Source organism: Xiphophorus maculatus, chromosome 24 (genome assembly GCF_002775205.1).
Source record: "Xiphophorus maculatus strain JP 163 A chromosome 24, X_maculatus-5.0-male, whole genome shotgun sequence".
Taxonomy (NCBI): Eukaryota; Metazoa; Chordata; class Actinopteri; order Cyprinodontiformes; family Poeciliidae; genus Xiphophorus; species Xiphophorus maculatus.
In genome coordinates, this window is record NC_036466.1 from 12,973,219 (window position 1) to 12,993,779 (window position 20,561).

A 20,561-nucleotide genomic window follows, 5' to 3' on the forward strand; every position below is an offset into this window, starting at 1 on the left:
CTTTCTGTTCATACTTTGGGATTTTTGTGTTCTTTCTTTTTTGGGACACGGGGAACCGAGGATTTAATTCTCTTTTTCTTCACAGAAAAATCAAAAGAAGCTCATCTTAAACAAAAAGGTCGAGAGAATTGAAAATAAAAATTACTTTTGAATCCTCATTTTTGTCTTCGTGTCCTCAATATGTTGTGCCCTTTGTGGACGTAACACCTTGTCGCTACTGGGTCAGGAGGTCCTGATTCCTCTCCAGCTAATGTTCCGGGCGAGAGGTGGGGTTCACCCTGGACAGGTCACCAGTCTGTCGCAGGGCAATCGTTCATCAGTCGTCTCTGATGAAGGATTCAGAACTTGAACTAAATGACCCTCATCAATCTGACAGAGAAAAGACTAAATATTTTCTAGTTGATAGTTCAGTAACTGAATCAGCACAAAATGAGAAAATGATCAACTTTCAGAATGTGAGCTGTAATGGATATTGTAAAACGCTGAATTAGACGGATTGAAATAAACCCGTTTACATCTGTTATACTTAGCAATGAGCTGCAGTTAAAGTACAACCAGCAAGAAAACATCATTAATAGATTAATGAACAAAAACTGGAGACATAAAATATCTCAGTAGATAAATGATGGTACAGAGCAGTCGGCTAATACAGAGCCTGGAAGGAAACATGGAGAGAGAAAAACATCGACTGAGTTTAAGATCCTGAGAAACTTTTAGAAAAACTTTGAGTTTCTTTTTTGATCAAATGTTCTGGTTCTGCTGGTTTGGACTCTTTAAACCAGTTTGACTGGATCAGATGTTAGAATCAGTTCATCATGTTTCTTTTACATTCAGGGAAATTAATTTTCTACATTTTTATTATTTATTTGTTCATATTTCAGTTTTAACCTGCATCCTGTTGGCTTCAGCTCACATCTTTTATTCTTTATTCAGATTGAATTACTGCAGTTTATCAGAGACCAGCTGGACTTCTCTGTTCTCAGCTCTGAAGTCCAACCCGACCCATCTGACAAAACTGGGCCTGATCAGCACCAACCTGGAAGATTCTGTAGTGAAGGAGCTCTGTGGTTTTCTACAGACTGAAGGCTGCAGACTGGAGACATTGAGGTATTTTAATTCTATAATTATTGATATTTCTGTGAATAATTAGATATAATTGATCATAAATCAAATTAATTTCTTCTGTTCTAATAAATATTTTCTGAGTTTGTTCCTGGACTTGGATCCAGAGTTTAATTTAGTACCTCTGTGTAACTGAGTTGGACCTGCTGATCTGAGGTCAGAACAGGACAGCATTCGGACCCCCAGTGTGTAGAAATCCCCCTCATGTGAAGCAGGTCAAAGGTCAAGGTGCAAAAAGAGAGAGAATGAAATCTCCCTTTATTGAAGATCCACATATTTCACACTTAGTTTTAAATCTTCTGCTATTAGTTGATAATCATCCAGTCCAGGTTTAAAGAGTCGAGGTGTTGTAGTGTTTTAACTCTAGTAGATTAAAGATGCTGATAGTAGATTAAATTAGGTGGAATCGCCCTTTATCCATTTCCTGAGTCAGAAGCTTCAATCAGAAACCAACTTCAGCTTCGTCTGAAAAATCCAGACAACTGAGTTTTTCTCTGAGCTCCACAGGCTGCAGGTTCTTCAGGACATGAGTATTCTGCTCCCAGACATCAGAACCAGCAACGACTGCAGCACATGAATCTGAAGCAGGTGTGTTAGGAGAGGTTCTCCACATGCTCAGACTAAAGGTTCACAGTCTGACAGAGGTGGACAGAGAAAGTCGACTAACTCTGGATGAAATGGTTCCTAGAAACAGGGAAGCTTTCTGAGGACTTGACTGCCTGCTCATATGGAGCTGCAGCACATGCAGGAGTTTGATGTTGGCAGGAAGCAAAACAAAATGGAAGCCAATGATGAGTTTCCATTTTAGTGTCAATTCCACTAATGGAGCAAATTCCAAGTCAGTCGTCCTCCAAACCACTGAGAGCAGCTTCCAGAGGAAAATCTGAGTTTGTTCTGACAGTCAGACTCTATCAGGATGACCACAGTCTTCTGGCAGAGTTCCTGGACATTAAGGAGACATAAATAATAGAAAGATAATTAATTAACAGTCCTGCAGTAAATACTGACTTTGTGAAGGTTATGGTGTTAAAGTCATTTTGTTCAAACATTTTGATTCAGCTCTTATTTTGTAGGACAGGAAGTGAGATCTTAGCTTTGTAATGCTTTGTATGCAACAAGCTTCAGCAGTTCACTGAAATCATTCTCATGTGGTTTACCTGGAAAATAGATTTAAAATGATTCATCTTCACAATCTGGTTTATCCTTTATGATAATGTTCCCATTTCTGCAGCCGTCTCTGATGAAGGATTCAGAACTTGAACTAAATGACCCTCATCAATCTGACAGAGAAAAGGCTAAATATTTTCTAGTTGATAGTTCAGTAACTGAATCAGCAAAAAATGAGAAAATGATCAACTTTCAGAATGTGAGCTGTAATGGATATTGTAAAACGCTGAATTAGACGGATTGAAATAAACCCGTTTACATCTGTTATACTTAGCAATGAGCTGCAGTTAAAATACAACCAGCAAGAAAACATCATTAATAGATTAATGAACAAAAACTGGAGACATAAAATATCTCAGTAGATAAATGATGGTACAGAGCAGTCGGCTAATACAGAGCCTGGAAGGAAACATGGAGAGAGAAAAACATCGACTGAGTTTAAGATCCTGAGAAACTTTTAGAAAAACTTTGAGTTTCTTTTTTGATCAAATGTTCTGGTTCTGCTGGTTTGGACTCTTTAAACCAGTTTGACTGGATCAGATGTTAGAATCAGTTCATCATGTTTCTTTTACATTCAGGGAAATTAATTTTCTACATTTTTATTATTTATTTGTTCATATTTCAGTTTTAACCTGCATCCTGTTGGCTTCAGCTCACATCTTTTATTCTTTATTCAGCTTGATGGGTTGCAGTTTGTCAGAGACCAGCTGGACTTCTCTGTTCTCAGCTCTGAAGTCCAAACCGACCCATCTGACAAAACTGGACCTGTACAGCACCAACCCAGAAGGTTCTGGAGTGAAGGAGCTCTGTGGTTTTCTACAGACTGAAGGCTGCAGACTGGAGACATTGAGGTATTTTAATTCTATAATTATTGATATTTCTGTGAATAATTATATATAATTGATCATAAATCAAATTAATTTCTTCTGTTCTAATAAATATTTTCTGAGTTTGTTCCTGGACTTGGATCCAGAGTTTAATTTAGTCCCTCTGTGTAACTGAGTTGGACCTGCTGATCTGAGGTCAGAACAGGACAGCATTCGGACCCCCAGTGTGTAGAAATCCCCCTCATGTGAAGCAGGTCAAAGGTCAAGGTGCAAAAAGAGAGAGAATGAAATCTCCCTTTATTGAAGATCCACATATTTCACACTTAGTTTTAAATCTTCTGCTATTAGTTGATAATCATCCAGTCCAGGTTTAAAGAGTCGAGGTGTTGTAGTGTTTTAACTCTAGTAGATTAAAGATGCTGATAGTAGATTAAATTAGGTGGAATCGCCCTTTATCCATTTCCTGGATCAGAAGCTGCAATCAGAAACCAACTTCAGCTTCGTCTGAAAAATCCAGACAACTGAGTTTTTCTCTGAGCTTAACAGGCTGCAGGTTCTTCAGGACATGAGTATTCTGCTCCCAGACATCAGAACCAGCAACGACTGCAGCACATGAATCTGAAGCAGGTGTGTTAGGAGAGGTTCTCCACATGCTCAGACTAAAGGTTCACAGTCTGACAGAGATGGACAGAGAAAGTCGACTAACTCTGGATGAAATGGTTCCTAGAAACAGGGAAGCTTTCTGGGGTCTTGACTGCCTGCTCATATGGAGCTGCAGCACATGCAGGAGTTTTATGTTGGCAGAAAGCAAAACAAAATGGAAGCAAGTGATGAGTTTCCATTTTAGTGTCAATTCCAATAATGGAGCAAATTCCAAGTCAGTCGTCCTCCAAACCACTGAGAGCAGCTTCCAGAGGAAAATCTGAGTTTGTTCTGACAGTCAGACTCTATCAGGATGACCACAGTCTTCTGGCAGAGTTCCTGGACATTAAGGAGACATAAATAATAGAAAGATAATTAATTAACAGTCCTGCAGTAAATACTGACTTTGTGAAGGTTATGGTGTTAAAGTCATTTTGTTCAAACATTTTGATTCAGCTCTTATTTTGTAGGACAGGAAGTGAGATCTTAGCTTTGTAATGCTTTGTATGCAACAAGCTTCAGCAGTTCACTGAAATCATTCTCATGTGGTTTACCTGGAAAATAGATTTAAAATGATTCATCTTCACAATCTGGTTTATCCTTTATGATAATGTTCCCATTTCTGCAGCCGTCTCTGATGAAGGAATCAGAACTTGAACTAAATGACCCAAATCAATCTGACAGAGAAAAGGCTAAATATTTTCTAGTTGATAGTTCAGTAACTGAATCAGCACAAAATGAGAAAATGATCAACTTTCAGAATGTGAGCTGTAATGGATATTGTAAAACGCTGAATTAGACGGATTGAAATAAACCTGTTTACATCTGTTATACTTAGCAATGAACTGCAGTTAAAATACAACCAGCAAGAAAACATCATTAATAGATTAATGAACAAAAACTGGAGACATAAAATATCTCAGTAGATAAATGATGGTACAGAGCAGTCGGCTAATACAGAGCCTGGAAGGAAACATGGAGAGAGAAAAACATCGACTGAGTTTAAGATCCTGAGAAACTTTTAGAAAAACTTTGAGTTTCTTTTTTGATCAAATGTTCTGGTTCTGCTGGTTTGGACTCTTTAAACCAGTTTGACTGGATCAGATGTTAGAATCAGTTCATCATGTTTCTTTTACATTCAGGGAAATTAATTTTCTACATTTTTATTATTTATTTGTTCATATTTCAGTTTTAACCTGCATCCTGTTGGCTTCAGCTCACATCTTTTATTCTTTATTCAGATTGAGTGGCTGCAGGTTGTCAGAGACCAGCTGGACTTCTCTGTTCTCAGCTCTGATGTCCAACCCGACCCATCTGACAAAACTGGACCTGAGCAGAACCAACCTGGGAGATTATGTAGTGAAGGAGCTCTGTGGTTTTCTACAGACTGAAGGCTGCAGACTGGAGAAATTGAGGTATTTTAATTCTATAATTATTGATATTTCTGTGAATAATTAGATATAATTGATCATAAATCAAATTAATTTCTTCTGTTCTAATAAATATTTTCTGAGTTTGTTCCTGGACTTGGATCCAGAGTTTAATTTAGTCCCTCTGTGTAACTGAGTTGGACCTGCTGATCTGAGGTCAGAACAGGACAGCATTCGGACCCCCAGTGTGTAGAAATCCCCCTCATGTGAAGCAGGTCAAAGGTCAAGGTGCAAAAACAGAGAGAATGAAATCTCCCTTTATTGAAGATCCACATATTTCACACTTAGTTTTAAATCTTCTGCTATTAGTTGATAATCATCCAGTCCAGGTTTAAAGAGTCGAGGTGTTGTAGTGTTTTAACTCTAGTAGATTAAAGATGCTGATAGTAGATTAAATTAGGTGGAATCGCCCTTTATCCATTTCCTGGATCAGAAGCTGCAATCAGAAACCAACTTCAGCTTCGTCTGAAAAATCCAGACAACTGAGTTTAAGATCCTGAGAAACATTTAGAAAAACTTTGAGTTTATTTATTGATCAAATGTTCTGGTTCTGCTGGTTTGGACTCTTTAAACCAGTTTGACTGGATCAGATGTTAGAATCAGTTCATCATGTTTCTTTTACATTCAGGGAAATTAATTTTCTACATTTTTATTATTTATTTGTTCATATTTCAGTTTTAACCTGCATCCTGTTGGCTTCAGCTCACAGCTTTTATTCTTTATTCAGATTGTGGAGATGCAGTTTGTCAGAGACCAGCTGGACTTCTCTGTTCTCAGCTCTGAAGTCCAACCCGACCCATCTGACAGAACTGGACCTGTACAGCACCAACCCAGAAGGTTCTGGAGTGAAGGAGCTCTGTGGTTTTCTACAGACTGAAGGCTGCAGACTGGAGACATTGAGGTATTTTAATTCTATAATTATTGATATTTCTGTGAATAATTATATATAATTGATCATAAATCAAATTAATTTCTTCTGTTCTAATAAATATTTTCTGAGTTTGTTCCTGGACTTGGATCCAGAGTTTAATTTAGTCCCTCTGTGTAACTGAGTTGGACCTGCTGATCTGAGGTCAGAACAGGACAGCATTCGGACCCCCAGTGTGTAGAAATCCCCCTCATGTGAAGAAGGTCAAAGGTCATTCAACCCAGTCTAGAAAAGTGAATTCCTGGAATCTGACAGGAACAAATCAATAATCAATGATTGATGCTTCAACACTTTGATCAGAACCTGGAATGATTTTACTGACTAAAATCCTCCAACACAACATGACCCAGTACCAGGTTCTGGTTCTGGTTCTGGTTCTGAAGTCAGCAGGTCTTTATTGAAGCAGCAGCTTGTTGGCATTAATATTGATGAGAATCTTTAACTGGTTCTGTTGGACTGGTTAACCTGCATCCTGTTGGCTTCAGCTCACATCTTTTATTCTTTATTCAGATTGATGGGCTGCAGTTTGTCAAAGATCAGCTGTGATTATTTGACCTCAACTCTGAAGTCCAACCCGACCCGTCTGACAAGACTGGACCTGAGAGAGAACAACCTGAAGGATTCAGATGTTTGGCAGCTGAAGCGTTTTGTAAAGACAGTAATGTAAGTAAATGTTTGTAGTGAGTCCAGCTGCTGTCAGCATATTGAACTAAACCCAGTTAGCATCAAAGCAAAGATCCAGTGTTCCCAGTAAAGCTGCAGCTTCTCAGTGGGAGGAGAATGGTTCAGGCTTCCTGATTGGACACAGAGACAGCAATCAGCCAATCAGAGGAGCAGCAGCTTGCTGTGTTCCTGTGTTTGTGTTGGTGTGAAGATGAGTGTTGTTGCTGTGTCCATGTCTCCAGGAAGTCCAGCTGGACTCCAGCGTCCAGCCGTCCAACATGTCTAGAGACAGTGGTCCTCATCCATCAAACTGTGGCAGCAGCAGATCTGATCTCAGATCTGTTTGTTCTCTCAGTTCAACAGGAAACAACTGATCAGGTTCATCTTGGTCACAGCTCTGAGATCAGTCTGACTGCAGCCTGGAAACCATCTAGTGGATGTGCTGCGTCACTGACTGCTGCTGGAGAGAGGCTGGAAACACTCACTGATCTGCTCTCTCCTTCCTTCTTCTCTCTGCAGGTTGTACTGATCTCAGTAAAGTAGAAAATGGTCTCTGTGTCCTGCTGATCCTCAGAGGTTGAAGCTGCAGCAGTTTGAGTCTAAAGAGACTCTGACTGGATCATGATGATGACCTCTGACCTCCAAGTTTTCCCTCCTGTTTATTTTCTCATGTTGTCATTTAGTGTCTGATATTGTTTGTCTCTTTGGATCAATAAAGATCCAATTCAAACTGGGCTCCATTTAGAGGCTTCATGGAGTTTTGATCTGAACTGGATTCAACTGGAAAGTTGATCTTTTTTCTCCCTGATTCATTTTCATCCTGGAACCAGAAATGGTCTGAGAATGGAAACATGGGAATCATTTTCAGTTCAGCTTTGAAGCCATGAAAGACACTTCAAACCTCTTTTCTCTGCTGCTTCTTCCTTCTGCTGACATGAAAATGTTCCTCAAAGCTCCACAGATAAAAAGATGCTTTACTGGAAACTGCAGAGAAACTTCAGCTTCCATCACAGAAACCAGTTGAACCAGTTTAGAACTGGATGTCCCACAGAAACTCTGATCTTAGATCAGTTTTCAGGAACATCTGGAACCTGGAAAAAAAGATTTTATATATTTTGGTTTTGACTTTTTTAACTCCATATTTCATGTTTTGAGTTTTCTAGAGAACTTTAGGACTCGATGTGTCACATCAGGTTCTTTACTGGGATTTTACTGGTTTATTCAAACCTCAGAGAATCACTGGGATAATGTGCTGATTGGTTTCTGATTATTTTTCATATTTCTTCTAATGTAATGTGGGTTGCTGGATGTTTGCATAATTTAAGGTTTTGGTTACTCACATTTGGTGTGTACCTTAGTATTTAATTTGTATTTTGTATTCTTTTGCACTTTTGCTTACTGTGTGTTATCTCTGTTTTTTGCCTGGGAGCTGCTGGTAACTTTCCTGAGGGATCAATAAAGTACAAGTCTAAGTCTAAGTTTAATGACCAAATAAAGTTTTTTAAAAATCTTTGGGTTTTTTCTATGCAGCTGACTGTGTACACATATAATAACTGAACCTTAATTTTATTCCTCCATGCCATTTTGCTTTTTAAATTATTATTTTAAGTTTTCACATTTAGTTTAAAAGCTTAAATTAGTAAAAGCAGAAACATCTCAAGTTGATTTCAGCTTTAAGCTACTAATTTAGCCAGCAGTTTATTTTTGCAGGATTCAGACTAAAGATGATTTTAAAAAACAGATGAGAACCATTTCTATAATCAAAACTCGATTAATTAAATCAGCTATTGAATTAGAATAATAACTTGTATAAAACTGCCATTTCTGTCTAGTTAATGGTGCAGCAGATCCTGCAGGGGGCGCTCTGGGGCCTCAGTGTTCAGGTTGGTTACAGTCTCATCTCCCAGACTCCTGAATCTTCTGGTTCCTTCCTGAAATGATTTCCTGCAATAAAATGTTGGCTGGAAATGAGCAGAAAACTGAGAAAAACCTGGAAAAGTTCAAATCTGACCTCAGAGCTTCACAGCTCAGATCACCATGGAAACAAAGAGAGGAAACATGGAAGGAAAGGAGTTTAATGTCACCTGGAAGGGGGCGGAGCCTCAGGTGAGTCTGGGGGCGGAGCCTCAGGAGAGTCAGGGGGCGGGGCCTTAGGAGAGTCCGGGGGCGGAGCCTCAGGTGGGTCAGCTCTAGTCAGGTTTGGATCAGAACCGGTTCCGACTCCATGCAGCAGCAGAGCAGAGTCTGGATCAGGTGAGTTTTCACTTCTTCTTGTTTTCCTCTCTGGGTTTTCTCTCTGTGGAGGAACCAGAACCAGAACTCGGCCCGGTTCTCCTTCAGAACCAAGCAGCTGGCTTCATGGAGCTGTGGTTCTGGTCGGGTTCTGGTTTCCTGCTGATCAGAACCAACAAACTCTGACAGCAGATTTCTACAAACTCTTTTAAAGCTGCAGTTTCCAGTTGCTGAGCTGAACTGGTTCCAGTATCTTTACTGGTTCTGCTGCTCTTCCTCCTGATGTCAGAAACCTCTGACCTCAGAGACTCACATCTGGTTTTAGAGGAAGAATTGAGCAGAACCAGGAAAAACTGGTTTCCAGGATGAAACTGCAGATTCTGGTTCAGCTGCTGAAGAAAAGCTGAAAACTGAAATTCCAACTTTATTCCCAGTTGATCTGATTCTTTGCAGCAGCAGCCGGATCTTTCTGGAGAATCTCTTTAGACACTTTGTCTCCTGCAGAGCAACAAGCAGCCTCTGATGACATCACTAGAGGCCACCAATCAGAGGCCTTCAGGTCACATGATGGAGGTTTTTGTGTCCACACAATGAAAGGTCAATAGTTCATCTTTGTAAATCATGTCAGTGGTTTTATCGTGTCAGCGACACTTTAAGTTTTTTACCAACTTCCATAAAAATAGAAGAAGAAGAAAAAAGTGCAGATGAGCTTCGTCTGCAGAGGATTCTTCAGGTCAGAGGTCACATCTAATTAGAAACATTTCTCTCCTGGATTCATATGGAGGAAACTAGAAAGAACAAGAGACTCTGCAGCTGCAGCAGGAATGAGAAGCAAAGAATCTGGTTCAGCCTGTCAGTGGCGACGGGATTAAAACTTTCTGCAGTTTTTGCTGTCAGGAGTTTCCAGTTGGACATGGAGGTGAGAACGATTCATCTCAGCCGCTTCACTGAAGCTCAATGGGTTTTTCAGCTACAATGCAGCTTGATGTTGCTTTAGATTTTCATTCTGGTTTAAAGTTTTGCTTTTAAAACATCTTCTGTTCTCTGAGGCCACCAGCTGGAAACATGGAAGGAGAAAAATCTGAACATTGTGTGGATTAAATCCCTGGTTTTATTCCAGAATGTTACATGGAATAACAGGAACAGGATTAAATCATGTTCTGGTGGATGAAACTCAAATGTGAAGGAAATCAGAACAGGAGCAGCAGGAGTTCATCCTGCAGTCGGTGGGTTGCTGGTTCGATTCCCGGCCTCATCGTTTGTGTCCCTCCACAGTCGCTCCGTTTCCATCAACTATAAAAACTGAGAAATGTAACGGAATAAACCCACTGAGGGGTTTGGATGAAAGTTTTAGCGGTAGGATGAGGAGGTTTTTCAGCCAATCGAAACACTTTTTTCACACCACGAGTCACGTGATCAACAGCCGGATGTTACTGCTGGGCGGAAACCAGGAAGACGGCAGGAAGTGTTTGGAGGATGATGGTTTGTTTTAGTTTTTTCTGGCTCCTCCAGAGCTTCACAGCATCAGGTGAGAAAAAGCTGAGAGTCGTTCCAACATGTTGAATCCACCGCTCTTCTGTCAAAATACAATTTCCCAAAACGCAGCACAGGTAGCCGCTCTACAGTAGGCGGGGCTTATCGCTCCAAGGCCTGAACGAGACGCTGACGTCTCCTCTGATTGGCTGATAGATGATGAGCGCTAGCGCCACCATGGCTGAGTTATGAGTTTGAACTTTCCATCCGTGTCTGCCATGAATATTAATGACTTTTCTCTGGAGATAAATTATTCACATGTGGTTTTAATTTCATTTCTTATTTCATGGAAACACTGCAACAGTGAAATTGTGTTTTTTTGACATTAGCAGAAAACAGACTGAGATTTGCTGACAGTTGTCATGGAAACCTCCCAGAGTGACGAAGACTCCTCCAGGCCTTCATCGCCGCAGCTCGTTCCGGCTGCTGCTGCAGCACCCAGACACCGGCGGCCCTCGGGGGCCCGGCGGTGGCAGCATCATGCCGCCGCCTCTCTGTGTTTCCTGCAGGAGAAGGAAGGCGGCGTCCTGCCGTCCTGGAGGATCTGCTGTTCTCCACCATGGCAGAGGGACAGGAGGACGTCCCAGCGTGAGTCTCCAGAGGACGGACACGGAGACGCCGTCCGCCTCGCCGTCTCTGCCTTCAGGCTCTGAAATCCACGGGGCGTCGGACCGGAGACCCTCGGCTCAAAGAGGTCAAGGAGACGCTGAAGGTCGCCATGGAGACGACCTCAGACGGAGCGCTGGACCGACTCCTCCTCAAGAAGTACGCTTTATTTATCTTTCTACTTTATGGCTTTAAACACTTTTCTCTTTTTATTGGCTTTTATTTTGATAGAAAAAGATTTTATTACAAATTCAGATTCTTTTTTGTCATTATTATGAAAAGTTTTAGTTTTTAATTTGGTTTTTATCCAAAATAGTTTCATTATAATAAAACTAATTATAATTTTATGAGTTCTTTAAAATTCTTCAGAGTAAAAAGTGTTTTTATTTTTGAGAAGGCTATATTTATCTTAATAAAATAATGTTTTATATGTTGAAGCTTTTTACTTTCACTATGACCTTGAAAAGCATCAAAATGACTCACATCAACTGGGACCAGCTTCCCCTCAGCATGATGCTGCCTCCTCCATGTTTGGACCAGAGCTGTCCCCGTAGCGTTTCCATGGCGACAGCGTTTCTGCTGGTTTCACGTGCAGGCGTAGCAACAGGCCGACGACGAGGCGGTCACCGACCTCAGAACATTTTACGTTTCTATTTCAAATAGTTTCCAGACGTCGATCAGGATGTTGAAGATTTTCAGTTTTATTTTTCATCTGATCTGTTTGATGATCTGCAGGAACAGAAGAGAGAAAAATACTCTGAGTTCAATTTACAAGAGTTGAATTCAGCAGAAATATGAAGTACTAGTTTCATTTAAAAAGCTTTAAAGAGCATGTTAATGGGGCAAAATGTGATTTTATTCTGTTGTGGTGAAAAAACTTGAGCTAAAATGAGACATGATAGCAGCTCTATAGATTCAGAGCCAAACACTAAAACTTCCTCCGGATCTGTAGCATTAAATCCACTTCAGAACAGATCCAGACGTCCTGAGCAGATCCTCCAGAGAAAAGAAACACAAGATTTGAACTTGGATCATTTGTGACTCAGCTGCTTGGATGTGTGTTTGGCTTTGAAAGGTTTTGTTGTGAAGCAGAAAGTTGATGAAGTTCACAGTGAAGACGACTTCAGTCCACCTGAAACCTGGTTTCACTCAAACCGTCTGATTCACTTTAAGGACGGGAAGTTTCTGATGCAACAGGAAGGAATAAAAGGTCAAAGTTGAAATGAAACAGAGATAAACTCCATGTTGCTCACAGATGTGATGGATCAGTTTGAACAGCTGTTGTTCCAGGAGAACAGTTTTGTTTTCCAGCTTTTGTTGACGGATGAAAATTTGCATTAGAAGATGAGATAATAACCGACTTTCTATGGTTTATTTGTGTGGATTTAAAGTCGTAAAACTTTAAAGAAAAGCAGGAAAACCTTGAGGAGGAACCTGAGCAGCGTTCTGACAGACCAAACACTGAGAGGAACCAGAGTTTGCATCGTCAAAGTGACGACTGTGAAATCATCTGAATCTTGTGACTCGTTTCCCATCAAATCCCAGACAGGAGAAGCAAAGCCTCACGTCTCCAACATGAAGATGGAACAGGATGCAGGACTTCCACCGAGCGTCACGTCACTCACAGCAGATCAGGAGTCTGGCTCTTCACCTCCACACTACCTAAAACCTGGGACGGCGAGGGGTTAAAGGTCATCTCCAGCACCTATAATGTGCAACATTTCACTTCATATGAGAGCGTCTCAGTTTAGAGGCCAAAACCAGCCAAGAAGCTTCAGAGTTTTCCTGCAACGTAGCGCTGGTCTATTGGCCTCAGGGAGGCTGGTTTTACTGAAGATGTGTTCAGGGCAGCAGGAAAATTTAGCGCTAATACGGACGGGACCAACGACTCCACCTATGATGATGCTTGGATATAAGTTTATATGTTCAGATCTACATGAGATGAAACAGTCGATTTTCATCACATATCAGGACTTTCTCCATCGGTCACCCTGCCGTCTTTCTGGATTTATTCATTATTTACAGCATCAATGGAAATTGTTCAACCGGATCTTTGTTTTAATTTAAAATGTTATAAAGTCAGATCAAGTCAGCTTCCATTACTGTCGTTAAATAAGAGTCAATGCAGGATTTTATTCAGTCTGACCAGAAAAACGATCTTTAAGAGTTTAACACAGCAGCTTTATTTTATGATTTAAAACTGTTTTAATTATATATATAACTCCAAACAGTGAATTAAAATATGTCAGGATAATATTTGAGTCAGTAAACTGTCAATATGACTCAGGAAGACTGTTAGTTTTTCTCTAAACTCCACATTAAGTGGATATTAAATGTAAATAATGCAGCATTATCAGGACTGTAGTTCCCACTATGGCCACCAGAGGGCGGAAATTCCCCGCTCTGAATATAGAGGTGAGTTTGTAGAGCTGCAGCTGGTTTCTGATTTCTGTTAAGTTGATCACGTTTATATCTTTATTATTATAAATATTAATATTATTATGGTCTGTCTAAAGGACTGACAGCTGATTTAATATATAGATGTTTTATTTACGTACAGATAACTCATCTATATATCCTAAATAAATTACATATTAATGTTTCCTGATGGAATTAATAACTGGTCAAGATGCTGCGTTTCCTGTTTAGAGTCAGGAGAATATTTATGAAATATAATTTTTTCCTAGAAAACAGCATAGTTATATAATTGTGCTTCAGAGACCAATTATATAATTTATTAAACATCCTAATAAAATTACACTCTTATGCTTCTGATAATATAATAAACTAACGAGCTAAAATGTATTTACAGGAGAATTTAGTTCCTTGTGTTTTACTTTGAAAGAATCCAAAGGAAGTGCTTTTCACATATCAGCTCTCTAGCTTTACTCTGGTTGTTGTAGTTACACACTGAGTCCAGTAGGGGGCAGAAGGCTAAGTTAGCAGTTAGCTAGTTTCCCGCTCCTGATTGGCTAATGAAGCCCTTGTTGTTTCTTCGTGTTTCTGCTGTTTTATTTCTTAAATCTTCTTTCTACTTTAACATGAAATCAATGTTTTATCTGTCAGTGTGAACTAGAAGCAGCTCCACAGAGATGAAAACAGCCCGCAGAGACTCTGAGCGGAGCTAGCGATGCTAACGATGCTAACAGGCTCCAGCAGCAGCTGTGGCTCCTAAACTGGAGCTTCAGCTCCAACAGAGCTGAATCAAAGCTCTACAACTCTGGTTTAGACGATAAGATGCTGAGCTTCCGGTCTGAAGGTAGGAAAATATTTATGAAAAGTTAAATTATCCTGGAAACAGTCAGAATGATGTTGATGTTTGATGCTCCGACTGCAGCTTTTAATACAGGAAATGACTAAAGGTCACGACCTTGAGCATCTTTAATGGGATCTACTTCAAAAACTACAATTCTTAGATTTCAAACTAGGTGCAGATAATTTTACACTAAGGAAAGAATATTTAAAACCAAGTTTTTAGTCTTTTGATTCATAAAACTTCAGTCCAGGTTGATTTCAGGGCTTTTGATGTAACTGGACCACAATCATCTGGACCACAGTCACCACGTCCTCCATATAGGAAAAAGAGTGGTTTAAACTGTGTCAGAGGTCACTGAGGTCACGGAGAAGCTCCCTGGTTCAAGGTGTGGTTGAGCTTCATCCTTGCAGATGATTCTATATTTCTACTAAATGTAGAATTCAGTAAGGAGTTATTTTACAGAGAAGCTTCTTCAGGAAGTGGAGAGTTTGAGATCCAAATGCTGCTGGAGAAAAATCCGTCAGATGAATGTGAGGACAGCAGAGCTGCAGCCGACAACAGAGGAGTGGAGGAGAATCTGGGACCAACAAGGCTCCTGAAACCATGGAGGCCCAGAAACCACAAGAGGTGAACTGGAGAAAGATACTAGAAACAGAAACTACAAACTATAATGAAGAGGTAAAAACCAGAGAGGTAACTAGAGGCTCGACTCCATGCAGAAAGATGATCATCAGGCAGTGAGAGGTTGTTTACCAACTCCTGGATTTTACCTGGATTTATGGTCAAAGTCTCACTAATCACAAACTTCAAGTATTCTGCTATTGGTGTAGAATAATCTTGACCACATTTTAAGAGTTTAAATATTTTATCTTTCAAACTTTAACAAACTAAAGATGCTCAAGGTGTAGAAACAATAGGAGGCTTTTTAGCCACTTCCTGAATTGGAAACTCAATTACAAGTCAACTTCTGTCAAATTCAAAATGTTTGCTGAGTTTATATGAAACACCAATTTATTCAGAAGAACCTGGACGGCCTGCTGTGACTTCCTGAAGGCTCCTTCAGAATAAAAGCTCCTCATCATGTTTGTTATCTGTTCTCTCAGTAAAATAATCGGTTTTTATTTCCTCCTCTGGGTCCAACCATGAATCAATCAATTATTCTGGAAACAGGAAGTGGAGTAGGCGTTGATGGTGTGACCCTGACCCGGTGGTGTGTTCTGTATATAAGACGTGTAAATATGTTCAGCTGTTAAACTGTTTTCCTGTAAAACTTTATTTCCTCTCTTATTTCTCTCTTCTGTTTGAACACGAAGCCGTTTGTACATATCAGAAGAGACACTGCCAGACTGAATGGACCGGTTCTGACCGGGCCGCAGTCAGAAGGGACCAATATTCAGGTGGCAGGAAGGGTTACCACGGCAACGACCTTCACCAGAACCAGTAAGACCTGCTGGGTGAAGTTCTGGTCCAAGATTTGGGTGGAACCTGAATATTCTCCCTGCTGATGCCACGTTTGAGGTGTGTGTGTGTCTCTGTGTGTGTGTGTGTGTGTGTAGGTCTGTGTGTACGTGTGTGTGTCTCTGTGTGTGTGTGTCTCTGTGTGTGTGTGTCTCTGTGTGTGTGTGTGTCTTTCCGATGCAGATTGTTTCTGACTCATACTTGAAGAGTCCGGTTCTGTTTTTGTGCTTAAAGTTTGAAACAATCATGTTTTAGTTGTTTTTTCTCCCAAATCCAAACTTTAAAAAAAGGAGGATCATTCCAGAATCGGGTCAGAACCGGCCAGTAGTCTGGTCAGAACCGGCCGGTAGTCGGGTCAATGGTGGCGGAGGAAGCACAAAGCGGCGGCGCGGTCCGAGCTGCAGCTCTTTGGATCATGTGACGTTTAGTTTCTTTCTGAATGTAACGTGTTTGTTCTGGTTCTTCTTCATGTGTTTTTATGCCGCTGCGCCACCAGCAGATATTTATTCACATCCAAATAAAAACTAAATATGAAAAACAATCTGCATTCCTCTTATTTAATTAGTCATAATTTCATTCAGGAATTAAGACAACTGCTTCTAAACGCTTCTGACTTTTCAGACTTTTTATTTTATTTTTTATATTTTCAAATGTTTTTTTAATATAAAAATTAAAAATGTAATTAGGGTTGGTTGTGTTTTAAATAAACCTTATTTTATTTTATTTTCCTCTATTTCCAACCAGGTGAGACTAAATTTCAAAAGTTAATTTTTATTTTTGTATTTCATGAATTTGCAGAGAAATAAAAGTTGAACTTTTCTCCTTCATTTGCAACAGAAACTGGACTAAAATCCTGGAAACATTTTGTGTTTTTACAGATTTCAAACTGAACACTGGATGGAAAATCAATATTTTCCTTCTAGTTTCAATGACCTTAAAAGTTCCCAACATGTGAGGACGAATAAAAAGTCCCAAGTTTCCGAGTGAAGAAGAAAAAGTGTTTCTGCAGATGAAGTGAAATGTGGAGTAAATTGTTCCAGATCTCCTCCGTTGTTGTTCTGAACATGTTGATTCATCAGCTCAGCTTGGACCTGTGGCTTCTGGACCTGAACTCTGACCTTTTTTCCTGGATTAGAGACGATTCTGAAGCCACGCCTTCAGTCGTCGCTGGCAACGCCCCTTTTTCACCGAAATCCTCATAAAACAGAAGACAAGTTTTAAAAAAAAGTTTTTTAATGTAGATGAGCGAGTGGCGGAGAGAGCAGGAATACAGGCTGCTTATCTAAAGGTTGTTGGTTCGAGTCCAGCAGGGATCTTGTTGTGTTTTGACTCAAATAAAGGAAAAATTAAAGTAAAATTGGTCGAGTTCAGGACTCGAACCTGCAACCTGTGGACTCCCAGTCCACTTCTTATTCCTCTGAGCTGCTGCTCAATACAAAAAGTTATGATTTCCGCGTAAATTTGTCATAAAAAAATCACCACATTTTGACACTTTGTAAAATTTTGGTGAAAAACCAGCCGAGGGAAGAAATGAGGCGAGGAAAAGTGCTGATGATTTGATCAGAGGACTGCTGGCTGCTTGGAGCTTCACTGCTTCACATTCTCTTCATCTTCATCTTCAGACCAAAGACTTTCCAGATTCTCTTCAGCGACTCTCGTTCAGCTCCGGCGGACCTTCGTCTGTTGGCCGCTAAATCCGCCAGCAGGACTCGGCTTCTCACACGCTGAAGCTTTATTTCTTCATCTTTACACACAAAGACTTTCTCTTGGCCTCGACCTCAGAGGGAACAGTTAAAGCCCGACGAGCCGAGCAGAGTCGCATTTTCTCCAAACAGAAGAGTTTCCAGAGTCTTCAGCAGTGATGAAGGTTAGTTAGACTAGTTAAAGCAGAGCTCTGCAGCCTGCAGCTCGTTAGGACTAAACATCACAAACTCAACTTTAAACAAGAAACAAAGAAGATTTGAACCATTTTCTGTTTTTAGTGACATTTAGTTTTTAATTTTCACAATAAAATGACAGTAAAATGTTTAAGTAACTAAATCTGATACAAATAAAAATCACATTTTGAATATTTTTCATTTAAACCTTTTTGTACAATATTAGAAATAAAAGATGCAAATAAACAAATAATTCAGTTTCTTTTTTAAATAAGAAAATAAACATTTAATGACAGAATTCCTTTATTGATCACTTGATCATTTCTAGGTTTTATCAATAGAGTGGAGAACTGACCTATTGATTATTTTATCAATTAATAATTGGTGATTAATAAGAGATTTTAATTTTTTTACATAATTTGAACCTGGTGAAGCTAAAACTGCAGCTTAATGAGTTCTGAGTAAAAATATTTACAAACAGGATTTTATTTCATCTTAAATGTAAAATTATAGATTTTTTTGTTCAGTTTTGGTTTAATTACATCTGAATGTTTTTTTCCAGCAAATTAACTTTTTGAGTGAAAACTGAAGTTATTGATTAATCGATTACCAAATTAGCTGATTATTATTTTAATAATTGATTAATCTTCATTTTATTTACATTTATTTTTCTTGATATTAAAATAAAAACTAAATTCAAATATAAACATATAATAAAATGTAGAAAAAGTCAAAATAAAATATTTTGTCTTTAACAGTTAAAACAGATTAAATGAAGTAAATATTTAAAATGTGGTTTTGTGGCTCTGGACCCGTTTTATTAAACTGGAAAATAAAATAAAATAAAATAAAATGTCTCTAGATTGTAAAGGTTGCAGACGACTGGACTAAACAAAGGACCAGAACCAGGATCAGAACCAGAACCAGGAGAAACGGCAGCAGATTGTCTTCAGTTCATCCTGAAACTCTGAACTGTGGAGAAAACAAGAACGAATTAATTGATCTGAAACAGAACCAGTTCAGTTCAGAACCGTTCATGTTCAAAGTTCTTTTCTTACTATCAAGTTCTCATAAACTGAGCAGAAAAAAGAAGAAATAAAAAAGAATCGTCACAAACTAACTGAGGAAAGAAAAACAGAAAATGTTACAAATGAGATGAATTTCTAATCTTAAATTAAGTTATTAATATATTGGTGTAAAGATTGGGATTTTGTGATGTTGCAACGTTTAAACATTAAAATAATTTCACTTTAAAAACTGAGGTGATTTTTAGGAAGGAAGGAAATGTGAATAAAAACTTAAATTGTTTAAATCGTTAATATCATAATTTAACTTTTCATCCCAATTTGACCAAATTTGATCACATTAAAAATTAAAAGTGGAATAAATTTCTTGTACAAAATCAATTTTGAAAATATTTCTAAAAACATTAATGAAGTTGCAATAAAAAAATGTTTATTGTCTCCAAAACTCAGACACAAAACAAACAGGAATTGATATTAAATTTTAAATTTCATTTACAGAAACTCATTACAGGGAAAATTTAATACATAATTATGAAATTAATGTCAAATCTTTTGTGGGAGTGAAATAGAAAGTTATTTATTTATATTATTTATTTGTATTTTACTTTTTTGGATGTAGAAGTGACGTCACAATTCTCACATTTTTACACACTCCAATAAAACACTGTGACTTTGACTAGTCCACACTTCATAGAGGCGTAGGGTGCAGAGTGAGGACTAGGACCCGGCCTACGGTGGTGTGCTCTTCACTGACGTCATCATTGTGCGACTATTTAAGACGTGAGACATGCGCAGTTCTGTGATTGACTGTCTAATAAAGTAAGTGGTGTCTTTCCTCCTGGTTCAGCTGAATAGTGAGTAAAGTGACTTTCTCCGACTTTTCCTGCCTTAAGACGTCAAACGCGAACAAGAGGAAACTGCGACATTAATAATAAAACAGCTCGACTTTTCCCAACTCATAACCAGAACTTATAATCAAAGCTGAGAAGTCCGAGTGGCGCCATGTTGTCTTTATGAAGCAAGACAAAGCACAAAATTACACTTTTATTAAAGCGCAACTAACAACCTATATGGGTTCTAGATGTTTGGTCAGAATATGACACAAATAAATATGAAACCAATAACTTACCGAGCAAAGCGGATCGGTTTTAAATGAAATACAGAACCGGTGTTGATCTTCTTCTTCTTCTGGGTTTTACTGGCGGCTGGCAAACCAACTTCAGGTACTTTTACCGCCACCTGCAGGACAATCATAGAAGCTCACCTTCAGAAGAGAAGCTGGAACCGGAAGTTGAGGATTAACATTAAAGTTTTTATTACTTCTTGTACTTTTATTTAATTTTCTAGTTCAAGATACGTTTTTCTAACGTTAGAATACATGCAGGAAAAATAAAATAAATCTGACATGTATCATTATTTGAATGCAAGGATGTAACTTTGTGTTGCAAGGTGAGGAGGAAGAGATGTGTGTGTGTGTGTGTGTGTGTGTGTGTGTGTGTGTGTGTGTGTGTGTGTGTGTGTGTGTGGGTGTGTGTGTGTGGGTGTGTGTGTGTGTGTGTGTGTGTGTGTGTGTGAGGAGGCGCTGATGCAGCCACAGTTACTGGAAGGCCTTTTTTTCTTTTATTACCCTCCACTTGCTTCCATTAGTGCCGAAGCTAAAGACTTGGAGGCCAAGCTGCTGCAGCACAACCCCAGACACAGGTTGCCCTCTGAAGGAGTCTTCTCCACCCTGGGGGCTCAAATGCTCGACCCAGAAGATCACGACTCTGAACGCTAAAGAATCCGGTCAGTGATG

General features: G+C 39.2%; 2 protein-coding genes and 1 long non-coding RNA gene across 5 annotated transcripts in view; all 3 read left to right on the forward strand.

Annotated features, from left to right (window-relative positions):
• The window catches only part of LOC102218939 (NACHT, LRR and PYD domains-containing protein 3-like), a 39,014-nt gene extending 31,583 nt beyond the window's left edge, over positions 1-7,431 (forward strand). Inside the window, exons 11-16 of one of the 2 annotated variants that reach the window (XM_023329666.1) lie at positions 934-1,107; positions 2,967-3,140; positions 5,000-5,173; positions 5,916-6,089; positions 6,627-6,779; positions 7,299-7,431. In XM_023329666.1, coding sequence (XP_023185434.1) covers positions 934-1,107; positions 2,967-3,140; positions 5,000-5,173; positions 5,916-6,089; positions 6,627-6,779; positions 7,299-7,308 — 859 coding nt within the window. In that variant the 3' untranslated portion in view covers positions 7,309-7,431. The remainder of the gene's footprint in view (positions 1-933; positions 1,108-2,966; positions 3,141-4,999; positions 5,174-5,915; positions 6,090-6,626; positions 6,780-7,298) is intronic. The other variant, XM_023329667.1, reaches the window with a different exon arrangement.
• The window catches only part of LOC111607622 (NACHT, LRR and PYD domains-containing protein 3-like), a 392,536-nt gene that overhangs the window by 49,518 nt on the left and 322,457 nt on the right, over positions 1-20,561 (forward strand). The window lies entirely within an intron of this gene.
• Positions 10,417-14,727, forward strand: LOC111607650. Of its 2 annotated transcripts, XR_002752397.1 has the most exons (3): positions 10,417-10,539; positions 10,877-11,309; positions 14,217-14,727. It is a non-coding gene; the product is annotated as an uncharacterized LOC111607650 (long non-coding RNA). The 2 variants fall into 2 exon arrangements; XR_002752396.1 differs by lacking the exon at positions 10,417-10,539 and having other exon boundaries at positions 10,650-11,309.